At 44.5% G+C, this 19418-nt stretch overlaps 1 protein-coding gene across 1 annotated transcript in view; it reads right to left on the bottom strand.

Moving 5' to 3' along the window:
• Window positions 1-397: 397 nt before the first annotated feature.
• The window catches only part of LOC134988467 (sideroflexin-4-like), a 120706-nt gene continuing 101685 nt past the window's right edge, over window positions 398-19418 (bottom strand). The window contains exon 8 of the mRNA XM_063950551.1: window positions 398-616. Coding sequence (XP_063806621.1) covers window positions 572-616 — 45 coding nt within the window. The 3' untranslated portion in view covers window positions 398-571. The remainder of the gene's footprint in view (window positions 617-19418) is intronic.

Below are 19418 nucleotides of genomic sequence, written 5' to 3' on the forward strand. Positions count from 1 at the left end.
ATTTTTATATATACTGTATGTGGCATTATATGTATGTGGCACTGTACTGGGCCATTATATGTATGTGGCACTGTACTGGGGAATTATATATATGTGGCACTGTACTGGGGAATTATATATATGTGGCACTGTACTGGGGCATTATATGTATGTGGCATGTACAACATGACTAAAAACGGGGTTATGACACAAGGTCATACTCCTACAAATGTCATAAAAGGTGTGTGCACAAAAATGGGGTGTGGCTTTGTGAAAAATAGGCCACGCAACCATTTTTGTGCGCGCGCATGATAGTGGCTTTTGCCCTTTACTACGGATTCTTTCTGGCTCTTTGACTGACTAGTTGTCCACCCCTGCACTAGGACGTTACAAAAACAGGAATTTAATACCTACCGGTAATTCCTTTTCTCGTAGTCCGTAGTGGATACTGGGCGCCCGCCCGGTGCTTCGTGTTCCTGCTGGTTGTTCTTGGTTAGGCCTGCTGTTGCTGTCCCATGTTTGGGTAGCGTTGCTATCTATTACGGTTGTGTGTTGGTTCGTTGCCTCACCGCTTTTGTTGTATTTCCTTCTCTCATGGTATGTCCGTCTCCTCTGGCACAGTTTTCCTAGACCGAGTCTGGTGGAGGGGAATAGAGGGGAGCAGCCAGCACACACAAATAATTTCTTAAAGTGCCAGGCTCCAATGGACACGATCTATACCCCATGGTACTAATATCATCCCATCTATCCACTACTGACTACGAGAAAAGGAATCACCGGTAGGTATTATATTTCTATTATCTGTACCAGTAACCAATTCTGCCAATAACCACCTGTTACATTACCACTACTAGAGAGGACGTCCCGGGACAGAGAAAGTGTGCTGCAATAATCTATATATGTATGACCCCAATACAGGTGAGAAACAGACAGGTAGAGGGTGTGCTGGAATAATCTATATATGTATGACCCCAATACAGGTGAGATATAGACAGGTAGAGGGTGTGCTGGCATAATCTATATATGTATGACCCCAATACAGGTGAGATACAGACAGGTAGAGGGTGTGCTGGAATAATTTATATATGTATGACCCCAATACAGGTGAGATACAGACAGGTAGAGGGTGTGCTGCAATAATCTATATATGTATGACCCCAATATAGGTGAGATATAGACAGGTAGAGGGTGTGCTGGAATAATCTATTTATGTATGACCCCAATACAGGTGAGATATAGACAGGTAGAGGGTGTGCTGGCATAATCTATATATGTATGACCCCAATACAGGTGAGATATAGACAGGTAGAGGGTGTGCTGGAATAATCTATTTATGTATGACCCCAATACAGGTGAGATACACACAGGTAGAGGGTGTGCTGCAATAATCTATATATGTATGACCCCAATACAGGTGAGATACAGACAGGTAGAGGGTGTGCTGGCATAATCTATATATGTATGACCCCAAAACAGGTGAGATACAGACAGGTAGAGGGTGTGCTGCAATAATCTATATATGTATGACCCCAATACAGGTGAGATATAGACAGGTAGAGGGTGTGCTGGCATAATCTATATATGTATGACCCCAATACAGGTGAGATACAGACAGGTAGAGGGTGTGCTGGCATAATCTATATATGTATGACCCCAATACAGGTGAGCTACAGACAGGTAGAGGGTGTGCTGGAATAATCTATATATGTATGACCCCAATACAGGTGAGAAACAGACAGGTAGAGGGTGTGCTGGCATAATCTATATATGTATGACCCCAATACAGGTGAGATACAGACAGGTAGAGGGTGTGCTGGCATAATCTATATATGTATGACCCCAATACAGGTGAGATATAGACAGGTAGAGGGTGTGCTGGAATAATCTATATATGTATGACCCCAATACAGGTGAGATACAGACAGGTAGAGGGTGTGCTGGAATAATCTATATATGTATGACCCCAATACAGGTGAGAAATAGACAGGTAGAGGGTGTGCTGGAATAATCTATTTATGTATGACCCCAATACAGGTGAGATACAGACAGGTAGAGGGTGTGCTGGAATAATCTATATATGTATGACCCCAATACAGGTGAGATATAGACAGGTAGAGGGTGTGCTGGAATAATCTATTTATGTATGACCCCAATACAGGTGAGATACAGACAGGTAGAGGGTGTGCTGCAATAATCTATATATGTATGACCCCAATACAGGTGAGAAACAGACAGGTAGAGGGTGCGCTGGAATAATCTATATATGTATGACCCCAATACAGGTGAGAAACAGACAGGTAGAGGGTGTGCTGCAATAATCTATATATGTATGACCACAATACTGGTGAGATATAGACAGGTAGAGGGTGTGCTGGCATAATCTATATATGTATGACCCCAATACAGGTGAGATACAGACAGGTAGAGGGTGTGCTGGCATAATCTATATATGTATGACCCCAATACAGGTGAGCTACAGACAGGTAGAGGGTGTGCTGGAATAATCTATATATGTATGACCCCAATACAGGTGAGATACAGACAGGTAGAGGGTGTGCTGCAATAATCTATATATGTATGACCCCAATACAGGTGAGAAACAGACAGGTAGAGGGTGTGCTGGCATAATCTATATATGTATGACCCCAATACAGGTGAGAAACAGACAGGTAGAGGGTGTGCTGCAATAATCTATATATGTATGACCACAATACAGGTGAGATATAGACAGGTAGAGGGTGTGCTGGCATAATCTATATATGTATGACCCCAATACAGGTGAGATACAGACAGGTAGAGGGTGTGCTGGCATAATCTATATATGTATGACCCCAATACAGGTGAGATATAGACAGGTAGAGGGTGTGCTGGCATAATCTATATATGTATGACCCCAATACAGGTGAGATACAGACAGGTAGAGGGTGTGCTGGCATAATCTATATATGTATGACCCCAATACAGGTAAAATATAGACAGGTAGAGGGTGTGCTGGAATAATCTATATATGTATGACCCCAATACAGGTGAGATACAGACAGGTAGAGGGTGTGCTGCAATAATCTATATATGTATGACCCCAATACAGGTGAGATATAGACAGGTAGAGGGTGTGCTGGAATAATCTATTTATGTATGACCCCAATACAGGTGAGATACAGACAGGTAGAGGGTGTGCTGGAATAATCTATGTATGTATGACCCCAATACAAGTGAGATATAGACAGGTAGAGGGTGTGCTGGAATAATCTATTTATGTATGACCCCAATACAGGTGAGATACACACAGGTAGAGGGTGTGCTGCAATAATCTATATATGTATGACCCCAATACAGGTGAGAAACAGACAGGTAGAGGGTGTGCTGGAATAATCTATATATGTATGACCCCAATACAGGTGAGATATAGACAGGTAGAGGGTGTGCTGGCATAATCTATATATGTATGACCCCAATACAGGTGAGATACACACAGGTAGAGGGTGTGCTGCAATAATCTATATATGTATGACCCCAATACAGGTGAGATATAGACAGGTAGAGGGTGTGCTGGAATAATCTATTTATGTATGACCCCAATACAGGTGAGATATAGACAGCTAGAGGGTGTGCTGGCATAATCTATATATGTATGACCCCAATACAGGTGAGATATAGACAGGTAGAGGGTGTGCTGGAATAATCTATTTATGTATGACCCCAATACAGGTGAGATACAGACAGGTAGAGGGTGTGCTGCAATAATCTATATATGTATGACCCCAATACAGGTGAGATACACACAGGTAGAGGGTGCGCTGGAATAATCTATATATGTATGACCCCGATACAGGTGATATACAGACAGGTAGAGGGTGTGCTGCAATAATCTATATATGTATGACCCCAATACAGGTGAGATAGAGACAGGTAGAGGGTGTGCTGGCATAATCTATATATGTATGACCCCGATACAGGTGAGATAGAGGACGGATACACACAGGTAGAGGGTGTGCTGCAATAATCTATATATGTATGACCCCAATACAGGTGAGATAGAGACAGGTAGAGGGTGTGCTGGAATAATCTATATATGTATAACCCCAATACAGGTGAGCTACAGACAGGTAGAGGGTGTGCTGGCATAATCTATATATGTATGACCCCAATACAGGTGAGCTACAGACAGGTAGAGGGTGTGCTGGCATAATCTATATATGTATGACCCCAATACAGGTGAGCTACAGACAGGTAGAGGGTGTGCTGGAATAATCTATATATGTATGACCACAATACAGGTGAGATACACACAGGTAGAGGGTGTGCTGGCATAATCTATATATGTATGACCCCAATACAGGTGAGATACACACAGGTAGAGGGTGTGCTGGAATAATCTATATATGTATGACCCCAATACAGGTGAGATACAGACAGGTAGAGGGTGTGCTGGAATAATCTATATATGTATGACCCCAACACAGGTGAGATATAGACAGGTAGAGGGTGTGCTGGAATAATCTATTTATGTATGACCCCAATACAGGTGAGATACAGACAGGTAGAAGGTGTGCTGGAATAATCTATATATGTATGACCCCAATACAGGTGAGATACAGACAGGTAGAGGGTGTGCTGGAATGATCTATATATGTATGACCCCAATACAGGTGAGATACACACAGGTAGAGGGTGTGCTGGAATAATCTATATATGTAAGACCACAATACAGGTGAGATACACACAGGTAGAGGGTGTGCTGGCATAATCTATATATGTATGACCCCAATACAGGTGAGATACACACAGGTAGAGGGTGTGCTGGAATAATCTATATATGTATGACCCCAATACAGGTGAGAATCAGACAGCTAGAGGGTGTGCTGGAATAATCTATATATGTATGACCCCAATACAGGTGAGATACAGACAGGTAGAGGGTGTGCTGGAATAATCAATATATGTATGACCCCAATACAGGTGAGCTACAGACAGGTAGAGGGTGTGCTGGCATAATCTATATATGTATGACCCCAATACAGGTGAGCTACAGACAGGTAGAGGGTGTGCTGGCATAATCTATATATGTATGACCCCAATACAGGTGAGCTACAGACAGGTAGAGGGTGTGCTGGAATAATCTATATATGTATGACCACAATACAGGTGAGATACACACAGGTAGAGGGTGTGCTGGCATAATCTATATATGTATGACCCCAATACAGGTGAGATACACACAGGTAGAGGGTGTGCTGGAATAATCTATATATGTATGACCCCAATACAGGTGAGATATAGACAGGTAGAGGGTGTGCTGGCATAATCTATATATGTATGACCCCAATACAGGTGAGATACACACAGGTAGAGGGTGTGCTGCAATAATCTATATATGTATGACCCCAATACAGGTGAGATATAGACAGGTAGAGGGTGTGCTGGAATAATCTATTTATGTATGACCCCAATACAGGTGAGATATAGACAGCTAGAGGGTGTGCTGGCATAATCTATATATGTATGACCCCAATACAGGTGAGATATAGACAGGTAGAGGGTGTGCTGGAATAATCTATTTATGTATGACCCCAATACAGGTGAGATACAGACAGGTAGAGGGTGTGCTGCAATAATCTATATATGTATGACCCCAATACAGGTGAGATACACACAGGTAGAGGGTGCGCTGGAATAATCTATATATGTATGACCCCGATACAGGTGATATACAGACAGGTAGAGGGTGTGCTGCAATAATCTATATATGTATGACCCCAATACAGGTGAGATAGAGACAGGTAGAGGGTGTGCTGGCATAATCTATATATGTATGACCCCGATACAGGTGAGATAGAGGACGGATACACACAGGTAGAGGGTGTGCTGCAATAATCTATATATGTATGACCCCAATACAGGTGAGATAGAGACAGGTAGAGGGTGTGCTGGAATAATCTATATATGTATAACCCCAATACAGGTGAGATACAGACAGGTAGAGGGTGTGCTGGAATAATCTATATATGTATGACCCCAATACAGGTGAGATATAGACAGGTAGAGGGTGTGCTGGAATAATCTATTTATGTATGACCCCAATACAGGTGAGATACAGACAGGTAGAAGGTGTGCTGGAATAATCTATATATGTATGACCCCAATACAGGTGAGATACAGACAGGTAGAGGGTGTGCTGGAATGATCTATATATGTATGACCCCAATACAGGTGAGATACACACAGGTAGAGGGTGTGCTGGAATAATCTATATATGTATGACCACAATACAGGTGAGATACACACAGGTAGAGGGTGTGCTGGCATAATCTATATATGTATGACCCCAATACAGGTGAGATACACACAGGTAGAGGGTGTGCTGGAATAATCTATATATGTATGACCCCAATACAGGTGAGATACAGACAGGTAGAGGGTGTGCTGGAATAATCAATATATGTATGACCCCAATACAGGTGAGATACAGACAGGTAGAGGGTGTGCTGGAATAATCAATATATGTATGACCCCAATACAGGTGAGCTACAGACAGGTAGAGGGTGTGCTGGCATAATCTATATATGTATGACCCCAATACAGGTGAGCTACAGACAGGTAGAGGGTGTGCTGGCATAATCTATATATGTATGACCCCAATACAGGTGAGCTACAGACAGGTAGAGGGTGTGCTGGAATAATCTATATATGTATGACCACAATACAGGTGAGATACACACAGGTAGAGGGTGTGCTGGCATAATCTATATATGTATGACCCCAATACAGGTGAGATACACACAGGTAGAGGGTGTGCTGGAATAATCTATATATGTATGACCCCAATACAGGTGAGATACAGACAGCTAGAGGGTGTGCTGGAATAATCTATATATGTATGACCCCAATACAGGTGAGATACAGACAGGTAGAGGGTGTGCTGGAATAATCTATATATGTATGACCCCAATACAGGTGAGCTACAGACAGGTAGAGGGTGTGCTGGCATAATCTATATATGTATGACCCCAATACAGGTGAGATACACACAGGTAGAGGGTGTGCTGGAATAATCTATATATGTATGACCCCAATACAGGTGAGCTACAGACAGGTAGAGGGTGTGCTGGCATAATCTATATATGTATGACCCCGATACAGGTGATATACAGACAGGCAGAGGGTGTGCTGGAATAATCTATATATGTATGACCCCAATACAGGTGAGCTACAGACAGGTAGAGGGTGTGCTGCAATAATCTATTTATGTATGACCCCAATACAGGTGAGATATAGACAGGTAGAGGGTGTGCTGCAATAATCTATATATGTATGACCCCAATACAGGTGAGATAGAGGACGGATACACACAGGTAGAGGGTGTGCTGCAATAATCTATATATGTATGACCCCAATACAGGTGAGATACACACAGGTAGAGGGTGTGCTGGAATAATCTATTTATGTATGACCCCAATACAGGTGAGATACAGACAGGTAGAAGGTGTGCTGGAATAATCTATATATGTATGACCCCAATACAGGTGAGATACAGACAGGTAGAGGGTGTGCTGGAATAATCTATATATGTATGACCCCAATACAGGTGAGATATAGACAGGTAGAGGGTGTGCTGGAATAATCTATTTATGTATGACCCCAATACAGGTGAGATATAGACAGGTAGAGGGTGTGCTGGAATAATCTATTTATGTATGACCCCAATACAGGTGAGATAGAGGACGGATACACACAGGTAGAGGGTGTGCTGCTATAATCTATATATGTATGACCCCAATACAGGTGAGATATAGACAGGTAGAGGGTGTGCTGGAATAATCTATTTATGTATGACCCCAATACAGGTGAGATATAGACAGGTAGAGGGTGTGCTGGAATAATCTATATATGTATGACCCCAATACAGGTGAGATACAGACAGGTAGAGGGTGTGCTGGAATAATCTATATATGTATGACCCCAATACAGGTGAGATACACACAGGTAGAGGGTGTGCTGGAATAATCTATATATGTATGACCACAATACAGGTGAGATACAGACAGGTAGAGGGTGTGCTGCAATAAGCTATATATGTATGACCCCAATACAGGTGAGCTACAGACAGGTAGAGGGTGTGCTGGAATAATCTATATATGTATGACCCCAATACAGGTGAGATACAGACAGGTAGAAGGTGTGCTGGAATAATCTATATATGTATGACCCCAATACAGGTGAGATACAGACAGGTAGAGGGTGTGCTGGAATGATCTATATATGTATGACCCCAATACAGGTGAGATACACACAGGTAGAGGGTGTGCTGGAATAATCTATATATGTAAGACCACAATACAGGTGAGATACACACAGGTAGAGGGTGTGCTGGCATAATCTATATATGTATGACCCCAATACAGGTGAGATACACACAGGTAGAGGGTGTGCTGGAATAATCTATATATGTATGACCCCAATACAGGTGAGAATCAGACAGCTAGAGGGTGTGCTGGAATAATCTATATATGTATGACCCCAATACAGGTGAGATACAGACAGGTAGAGGGTGTGCTGGAATAATCAATATATGTATGACCCCAATACAGGTGAGCTACAGACAGGTAGAGGGTGTGCTGGCATAATCTATATATGTATGACCCCAATACAGGTGAGCTACAGACAGGTAGAGGGTGTGCTGGCATAATCTATATATGTATGACCCCAATACAGGTGAGCTACAGACAGGTAGAGGGTGTGCTGGAATAATCTATATATGTATGACCACAATACAGGTGAGATACACACAGGTAGAGGGTGTGCTGGCATAATCTATATATGTATGACCCCAATACAGGTGAGATACACACAGGTAGAGGGTGTGCTGGAATAATCTATATATGTATGACCCCAATACAGGTGAGATATAGACAGGTAGAGGGTGTGCTGGCATAATCTATATATGTATGACCCCAATACAGGTGAGATACACACAGGTAGAGGGTGTGCTGCAATAATCTATATATGTATGACCCCAATACAGGTGAGATATAGACAGGTAGAGGGTGTGCTGGAATAATCTATTTATGTATGACCCCAATACAGGTGAGATATAGACAGCTAGAGGGTGTGCTGGCATAATCTATATATGTATGACCCCAATACAGGTGAGATATAGACAGGTAGAGGGTGTGCTGGAATAATCTATTTATGTATGACCCCAATACAGGTGAGATACAGACAGGTAGAGGGTGTGCTGCAATAATCTATATATGTATGACCCCAATACAGGTGAGATACACACAGGTAGAGGGTGCGCTGGAATAATCTATATATGTATGACCCCGATACAGGTGATATACAGACAGGTAGAGGGTGTGCTGCAATAATCTATATATGTATGACCCCAATACAGGTGAGATAGAGACAGGTAGAGGGTGTGCTGGCATAATCTATATATGTATGACCCCGATACAGGTGAGATAGAGGACGGATACACACAGGTAGAGGGTGTGCTGCAATAATCTATATATGTATGACCCCAATACAGGTGAGATAGAGACAGGTAGAGGGTGTGCTGGAATAATCTATATATGTATAACCCCAATACAGGTGAGATACAGACAGGTAGAGGGTGTGCTGGAATAATCTATATATGTATGACCCCAATACAGGTGAGATATAGACAGGTAGAGGGTGTGCTGGAATAATCTATTTATGTATGACCCCAATACAGGTGAGATACAGACAGGTAGAAGGTGTGCTGGAATAATCTATATATGTATGACCCCAATACAGGTGAGATACAGACAGGTAGAGGGTGTGCTGGAATGATCTATATATGTATGACCCCAATACAGGTGAGATACACACAGGTAGAGGGTGTGCTGGAATAATCTATATATGTATGACCACAATACAGGTGAGATACACACAGGTAGAGGGTGTGCTGGCATAATCTATATATGTATGACCCCAATACAGGTGAGATACACACAGGTAGAGGGTGTGCTGGAATAATCTATATATGTATGACCCCAATACAGGTGAGATACAGACAGGTAGAGGGTGTGCTGGAATAATCAATATATGTATGACCCCAATACAGGTGAGATACAGACAGGTAGAGGGTGTGCTGGAATAATCAATATATGTATGACCCCAATACAGGTGAGCTACAGACAGGTAGAGGGTGTGCTGGCATAATCTATATATGTATGACCCCAATACAGGTGAGCTACAGACAGGTAGAGGGTGTGCTGGCATAATCTATATATGTATGACCCCAATACAGGTGAGCTACAGACAGGTAGAGGGTGTGCTGGAATAATCTATATATGTATGACCACAATACAGGTGAGATACACACAGGTAGAGGGTGTGCTGGCATAATCTATATATGTATGACCCCAATACAGGTGAGATACACACAGGTAGAGGGTGTGCTGGAATAATCTATATATGTATGACCCCAATACAGGTGAGATACAGACAGCTAGAGGGTGTGCTGGAATAATCTATATATGTATGACCCCAATACAGGTGAGATACAGACAGGTAGAGGGTGTGCTGGAATAATCTATATATGTATGACCCCAATACAGGTGAGCTACAGACAGGTAGAGGGTGTGCTGGCATAATCTATATATGTATGACCCCAATACAGGTGAGATACACACAGGTAGAGGGTGTGCTGGAATAATCTATATATGTATGACCCCAATACAGGTGAGCTACAGACAGGTAGAGGGTGTGCTGGCATAATCTATATATGTATGACCCCGATACAGGTGATATACAGACAGGCAGAGGGTGTGCTGGAATAATCTATATATGTATGACCCCAATACAGGTGAGCTACAGACAGGTAGAGGGTGTGCTGCAATAATCTATTTATGTATGACCCCAATACAGGTGAGATATAGACAGGTAGAGGGTGTGCTGCAATAATCTATATATGTATGACCCCAATACAGGTGAGATAGAGGACGGATACACACAGGTAGAGGGTGTGCTGCAATAATCTATATATGTATGACCCCAATACAGGTGAGATACACACAGGTAGAGGGTGTGCTGGAATAATCTATTTATGTATGACCCCAATACAGGTGAGATACAGACAGGTAGAAGGTGTGCTGGAATAATCTATATATGTATGACCCCAATACAGGTGAGATACAGACAGGTAGAGGGTGTGCTGGAATAATCTATATATGTATGACCCCAATACAGGTGAGATATAGACAGGTAGAGGGTGTGCTGGAATAATCTATTTATGTATGACCCCAATACAGGTGAGATATAGACAGGTAGAGGGTGTGCTGGAATAATCTATTTATGTATGACCCCAATACAGGTGAGATAGAGGACGGATACACACAGGTAGAGGGTGTGCTGCTATAATCTATATATGTATGACCCCAATACAGGTGAGATATAGACAGGTAGAGGGTGTGCTGGAATAATCTATTTATGTATGACCCCAATACAGGTGAGCTACAGACAGGTAGAGGGTGTGCTGGCATAATCTATATATGTATGACCCCAATACAGGTGAGATACACACAGGTAGAGGGTGTGCTGGAATAATCTATATATGTATGACCCCAATACAGGTGAGCTACAGACAGGTAGAGGGTGTGCTGGCATAATCTATATATGTATGACCCCGATACAGGTGATATACAGACAGGCAGAGGGTGTGCTGGAATAATCTATATATGTATGACCCCAATACAGGTGAGCTACAGACAGGTAGAGGGTGTGCTGCAATAATCTATTTATGTATGACCCCAATACAGGTGAGATAGAGACAGGTAGAGGGTGTGCTGGAATAATCTATTTATGTATGACCCCAATACAGGTGAGATAGAGGACGGATACACACAGGTAGAGGGTGTGCTGCAATAATCTATATATGTATGACCCCAATACAGGTGAGATATAGACAGGTAGAGGGTGTGCTGGAATAATCTATTTATGTATGACCCCAATACAGGTGAGATACAGACAGGTAGAGGGTGTGCTGGAATAATCTATATATGTATGACCCCAATACAGGTGAGATACAGACTGGTAGAGGGTGTGCTGGAATAAGCTATATATGTATGACCCCAATACAGGTGAGCTACAGACAGGTAGAGGGTGTGCTGGAATAATCTATATATGTATGACCCCAATACAGGTGAGCTACAGACAGGTAGAGGGTGTGCTGGAATAATCTATATATGTATGACCCCAATACAGGTGAGATACACACAGGTAGAGGGTGTGCTGGCATAATCTATATATGTATGACCCCAATACAGGTGAGATACACACAGGTAGAGGGTGTGCTGGAATAATCTATATATGTATGACCCCAATACAGGTGAGATACAGACAGCTAGAGGGTGTGCTGGAATAATCTATATATGTATGACCCCAATACAGGTGAGATACAGACAGGTAGAGGGTGTGCTGGAATAATCTATATATGTATGACCCCAATACAGGTGAGCTACAGACAGGTAGAGGGTGTGCTGGCATAATCTATATATGTATGACCCCAATACAGGTGAGCTACAAACAGGTAGAGGGTGTGCTGGAATAATCTACATATGTATGACCACAATACAGGTGAGATACACACAGGTAGAGGGTGTGCTGGCATAATCTATATATGTATGACCCCAATACAGGTGAGATACACACAGGTAGAGGGTGTGCTGGAATAAATAAGATTTTACTTACCGATAAATCTATTTCTCGGAGTCCGTAGTGGATGCTGGGGTTCCTGAAAGGACCATGGGGAATAGCGGCTCCGCGGGAGACAGGGCACAAAAAGTAAAGCTTTTCCAGATCAGGTGGTGTGCACTGGCTCCTCCCCCTATGACCCTCCTCCAGACTCCAGTTAGGTACTGTGCCCGGACGAGCGTACACAATAAGGGAGGATTTTGAATCCCGGGTAAGACTCATACCAGCCACACCAATCACACCGTACAACTTGTGATCTAAACCCAGTTAACAGTATGATAACAGCGGAGCCTCTGAAAGATGGCTTCCTTCAACAATAACCCGAATTTGTTAACAATAACTATGTACAATTATTGCAGATACTCCGCACTTGGGATGGGCGCCCAGCATCCACTACGGACTCCGAGAAATAGATTTATCGGTAAGTAAAATCTTATTTTCTCTATCGTCCTAGTGGATGCTGGGGTTCCTGAAAGGACCATGGGGATTATACCAAAGCTCCCAAACGGGCGGGAGAGTGCGGATGACTCTGCAGCACCGAATGAGAGAACTCCAGGTCCTCCTTAGCCAGAGTATCAAATTTGTAAAATTTTACAAACGTGTTCTCCCCTGACCACGTAGCTGCTCGGCAAAGTTGTAATGCCGAGACCCCTCGGGCAGCCGCCCAAGATGAGCCCACCTTCCTTGTGGAGTGGGCCTTTACAGATTTAAGCTGTGGCAGGCCTGCCACAGAATGTGCAAGTTGGATTGTGCTACAGATCCAACGAGCAATCGTCTGCTTAGACGCAGGAGCACCCATCTTGTTGGGTGCATACAATATAAACAACGAGTCAGATTTTCTGACTCCAGCTGTCCTTGCAATATATATTTTTAATGCTCTGACAACGTCCAGTAACTTGGAGTCCTCCAAGTCACTTGTAGCCGCAGGCACTACAATAGGCTGGTTCAGATGAAATGCTGACACCACCTTAGGGAGAAAATGCGGACGAGTCCGCAGTTCTGCCCTGTCCGAATGGAAAATCAGATATGGGCTTTTGTAAGATAAAGCTGCCAGTTCTGACACTCTCCTGGCCGAAGCCAGGGCTAGAAGCATGGTCACTTTCCATGTGAGATATTTCAAATCCACCTTTTTTAGTGGTTCAAACCAATGAGATTTTAGAAAGTCCAAAACCACATTGAGATCCCACGGTGCCACTGGAGGCACCACAGGAGGCTGTATATGCAGCACTCCCTTAACAAAGGTCTGGACTTCAGGGACTGAAGCCAATTCTTTTTGAAAGAAAATCGACAGGGCCGAAATTTGAACCTTAATAGATCCCAATTTGAGACCCATAGACAATCCTGATTGCAGGAAATGTAGGAATCGACCCAGTTGAAATTCCTCCGTCGGAGCACTCCGATCTTCGCACCACGCCACATATTTTCGCCAAATTCGGTGATAATGTTGCACGGTTACTTCCTTCCTTGCTTTAATCAAAGTAGGAATGACTTCTTCCGGCATGCCTTTTTCCTTTAGGATCCGGCGTTCAACCGCCATGCCGTCAAACGCAGCCGCGGTAAGTCTTGAAACAGACAGGGACCCTGCTGAAGCAAGTCCCTCCTTAGAGGTAGAGGCCACGGATCTTCCGTGATCATCTCTTGAAGTTCCGGGTACCAAGTCCTTCTTGGCCAATCCGGAACCACTAGTATCGTTCTTACGCCTCTTTGCCGTATAATTCTCAATACTTTTGGTATGAGAGGCAGAGGAGGAAACACATACACCGACTGGTACACCCAAGGCGTTACCAGCGCGTCCACAGCTATTGCCTGCGGATCTCTTGACCTGGCGCAATACCTGTCCAGTTTTTTGTTGAGGCGAGACGCCATCATGTCCACCATTGGTCTTTCCCAACGGGTTACCAGCATGTGGAAGACTTCTGGATGAAGTCCCCACTCTCCCGGGTGAAGATCGTGTCTGCTGAGGAAGTCTGCTTCCCAGTTGTCCACTCCCGGGATGAACACTGCTGACAGTGCTATCACATGATTCTCTGCCCAGCGAAGAATCCTTGCAGCTTCTGCCATTGCACTCCTGCTTCTTGTGCCGCCCTGTCTGTTCACATGGGCGACTGCCGTGATGTTGTCCGACTGGATCAACACCGGTTTTCCCTGAAGCAGAGGTTCTGCCTGGCTTAGAGCATTGTAGATTGCTCTTAGTTCCAGAATGTTTATGTGAAGAGACGTTTCCAGGCTCGTCCATACTCCCTGGAAGTTTCTTCCTTGTGTGACTGCTCCCCAGCCTCTCAGGCTGGCGTCCGTGGTCACCAGGATCCAATCCTGTATGCCGAATCTGTGGCCCTCCAATAGATGAGCACTCTGCAACCACCACAGAAGAGACACCCTTGTCCTTGGAGACAGGGTTATCCGCAGGTGCATCTGAAGATGCGACCCTGACCATTTGTCCAACAGATCCCTTTGGAAAATTCTTGCGTGGAATCTGCCGAATGGAATTGCTTCGTAAGAAGCCACCATTTTTCCCAGGACTCTTGTGCATTGATGTACAGACACCTTTCCTGGTTTTAGGAGGTTCCTGACAAGCTCGGATAACTCCTTGGCTTTTTCCTCCGGGAGAAAAACCTTTTTCTGAACCGTGTCCAGAATCATCCCTAGGAACAGCAGACGAGTTGTCGGCATTAACTGGGATTTTGGAATATTCAGAATCCACCCGTGCTGTTTTAGCACTTCTTGAGACAGTGCTAATCCCATCTCTAGCTGTTCTCTGGACCTTGCTCTTATTAGGAGATCGTCCAAGTATGGGATAATTAATATGCCTTTTCTTCGAAGAAGAATCATCATCTCGGCCATTACCTTTGTAAAGACCCGAGGTGCCGTGGACAATCCGAACGGCAGCGTCTGAAACTGATAGTGACAGTTTTGTACAACGAACCTGAGGTACCCCTGGTGTGAGGGGTAAATTGGAACGTGGAGATACGCATCCTTGATGTCCAAGGATACCATAAAATCCCCCTCTTCCAGGTTCGCTATCACTGCTCTGAGTGACTCCATTTTGAACTTGAACTTCTTTATGTACAGGTTCAAGGACTTCAGATTTAGAATAGGCCTTACCGAGCCATCCGGCTTCGGCACCACAAAAAGAGTGGAATAATACCCCTTCCCTTGTTGTAGAAGAGGTACCTTGACTATCACCTGCTGAGAGTACAGCTTGTGAATGGCTTCCAAAACCGTCTCCCTTTCGGAGGGGGACGTTGGTAAAGCAGACTTCAGGAAACGGCGAGGTGGATCTGTCTCTAATTCCAACCTGTACCCCTGAGATATTATCTGCAGGATCCAGGGATCTACTTGCGAGTGAGCCCACTGCGCGCTGTAATTTTTGAGACGACCGCCCACCGTCCCCGAGTCCGCTTGAGAAGCCCCAGCGTCATGCTGAGGCTTTTGTAGAAGCCGGGGAGGGCTTCTGTTCCTGGGAAGGAGCTGCCTGTTGCTGTCTCTTCCCTCGACCTCTGCCTCGTGGCAGATATGAATAGCCCTTTGCTCTCTTATTTTTAAAGGAACGAAAGGGCTGCGGTTGAAAAGTCGGTGCCTTTTTCTGTTGGGGAGTGACTTGAGGTAGAAAGGTGGATTTCCCGGCTGTAGCCGTGGCCACCAAATCTGATAGACCGACTCCAAATAACTCCTCCCCTTTATACGGCAAAACTTCCATATGCCGTTTTGAATCCGCATCGCCTGTCCACTGTCGCGTCCATAAAGCTCTTCTGGCCGAAATGGACATAGCACTTACCCGTGATGCCAGTGTGCAGATATCCCTCTGTGCATCACGCATATAAAGAAATGCATCCTTTATTTGTTCTAACGACAGTAAAATATTGTCCCTGTCCAGGGTATCAATATTTTCAATCAGGGACTCTGACCAAACTACCCCAGCACTGCACATCCAGGCAGTCGCTATAGCTGGTCGTAGTATAACACCTGCATGTGTGTATATACTTTTTTGGATATTTTCCATCCTCCTATCTGATGGATCTTTAAGTGCGGCCGTCTCAGGAGAGGGTAACGCCACTTGTTTAGATAAGCGTGTTAGCGCCTTGTCCACCCTAGGAGATGTTTCCCAGCGCTCCCTAACCTCTGGCGGGAAAGGGTATAATGCCAATAATTTCTTTGAAATTATCAGCTTTTTATCAGGAGCAACCCACGCTTCATCACACACCTCATTTAGTTCTTCTGATTCAGGAAAAACTATAGGTAGTTTTTTCACACCCCACATAATACCCTGTTTAGTGGTACCTGTAGTATCAGCTAAATGTAACGCCTCCTTCATTGCCAAAATCATATAACGTGTGGCCCTACTGGAAAATACGGTTGATTCGTCACCGTCACCACTGGAGTCAGTGCCTGTGTCTGGGTCTGTGTCGACCGACTGAGGCAAAGGGCGTTTTACAGCCCCTGACGGTGTTTGAGTCGCCTGGACAGGCACTAATTGATTGTCCGGCCGTCTCATGTCGTCAAACGACTGCTTTAGCGTGTTGACACTATCCCGTAGTTCCATAAATAAAGGCATCCATTCTGGTGTCGACTCCCTAGGGGGTGACATCCTCATATTTGGCAATTGCTCCGCCTCCACACCAATATCGTCCTCATACATGTCGACACACACGTACCGACACACAGCAGACACACAGGGAATGCTCCTAACGAAGACAGGACCCACTAGCCCTTTGGGGAGACAGAGGGAGAGTTTGCCAGCACACACCAAAAGCGCTATATATAACAGGGATAGCCTTATAATAAGTGCTCCCTTATAGCTGCTTTATATATATAAAAATATCGCCATAAATTTGCCCCCCCTCTCTGTTTTACCCTGTTTCTGTAGTGCAGTGCAGGGGAGAGACCTGGGAGCCGTCCTGACCAGCGGAGCTGTGAGAGGAAATGGCGCCGTGTGCTGAGGAGATAGGCCCCGCCCCTTTTTTGGCGGGCTCGTCTCCCGCTATTTAGTGAATCCAGGCAGGGGTTAAATATCTCCATATAGCCTCTGGGGGCTATATGTGAGGTATTTTTAGCCTTTATATAGGTTACATTTGCCTCCCAGGGCGCCCCCCCCCAGCGCCCTGCACCCTCAGTGACTGCGTGTGAAGTGTGCTGAGAGGAAAATGGCGCACAGCTGCAGTGCTGTGCGCAACCTTTAGAAGACTGCAGGAGTCTTCAGCCGCCGATTTTGGACCTCTTCTGACTTCAGCATCTGCAAGGGGGCCGGCGGCGCGGCTCCGGTGACCATCCAGGCTGTACCTGTGATCGTCCCTCTGGAGCTGATGTCCAGTAGCCAAGAAGCCAATCCATCCTGCACGCAGGTGAGTTCACTTCTTCTCCCCTCAGTCCCTCGTTGCAGTGATCCTGTTGCCAGCAGGACTCACTGTAAAATAAAAAACCTAAGCTAAACTTTTTCTAAGCAGCTCTTTAGGAGAGCCACCTAGATTGCACCCTTCTCGGCCGGGCACAAAAATCTAACTGGAGTCTGGAGGAGGGTCATAGGGGGAGGAGCCAGTGCACACCACCTGATCTGGAAAAGCTTTACTTTTTGTGCCCTGTCTCCTGCGGAGCCGCTATTCCCCATGGTCCTTTCAGGAACCCCAGCATCCACTAGGACGATAGAGAAATATATATATGTATGACCCCAATACAGGTGAGATACAGACAGCTAGAGGGTGTGCTGGAATAATCTATATATGTATGACCCCAATACAGGTGAGATACAGACAGGTAGAAGGTGTGCTGGAATAATCTATATATGTATGACCCCAATACAGGTGAGATACAGACAGGTAGAGGGTGTGCTGGAATAATCTATATATGTATGACCCCAATACAGGTGAGATACACACAGGTAGAGGGTGTGCTGGAATAATCTATATATGTATGACCACAATACAGGTGAGATACAGACAGGTAGAGGGTGTGCTGCAATAATCTATATATGTATGACTACAATACAGGTGAGATTCAGACTGGTAGAGGGTGTGCTGGAATAATCTATATATGTATGACCCCAATACAGGTGAGCTACAAACAGGTAGAGGGTGTGCTGGAATAATCTACATATGTATGACCACAATACAGGTGAGATACACACAGGTAGAGGGTGTGCTGGAATAATCTATATATGTATGACCCCAATACAGATGAGCTACAGACAGGTAGAGGGTGTGCTGGCATAATCTATATATGTATGACCCCAATACAGGTGAGCTACAAACAGGTAGAGGGTGTGCTGGAATAATCTACATATGTATGACCACAATACAGGTGAGATACACACAGGTAGAGGGTGTGCTGGCATAATCTATATATGTATGACCCCAATACAGGTGAGATACACACAGGTAGAGGGTGTGCTGGAATAATATATATATGTATGACCCCAATACAGGTGAGATACAGACAGCTAGAGGGTGTGCTGGAATAATCTATATATGTATGACCCCAATACAGGTGAGATACAGACAGGTAGAGGGTGTGCTGGAATAATCTATATATGTATGACCCCAATACAGGTGAGATACACACAGGTAGAGGGTGTGCTGGCATAATCTATATATGTATGACCCCAATACAGGTGAGCTACAGACAGGTAGAGGGTGTGCTGGCATAATCTATATATGTATGACCCCAATACAGGTGAGATACACACAGGTAGAGGGTGTGCTGGAATAATCTATATATGTATGACCCCAATA

Source organism: Pseudophryne corroboree, unplaced genomic scaffold, assembly GCF_028390025.1.
Source record: "Pseudophryne corroboree isolate aPseCor3 unplaced genomic scaffold, aPseCor3.hap2 scaffold_1066, whole genome shotgun sequence".
In the NCBI taxonomy this organism is placed as follows: domain Eukaryota; kingdom Metazoa; phylum Chordata; class Amphibia; order Anura; family Myobatrachidae; genus Pseudophryne; species Pseudophryne corroboree.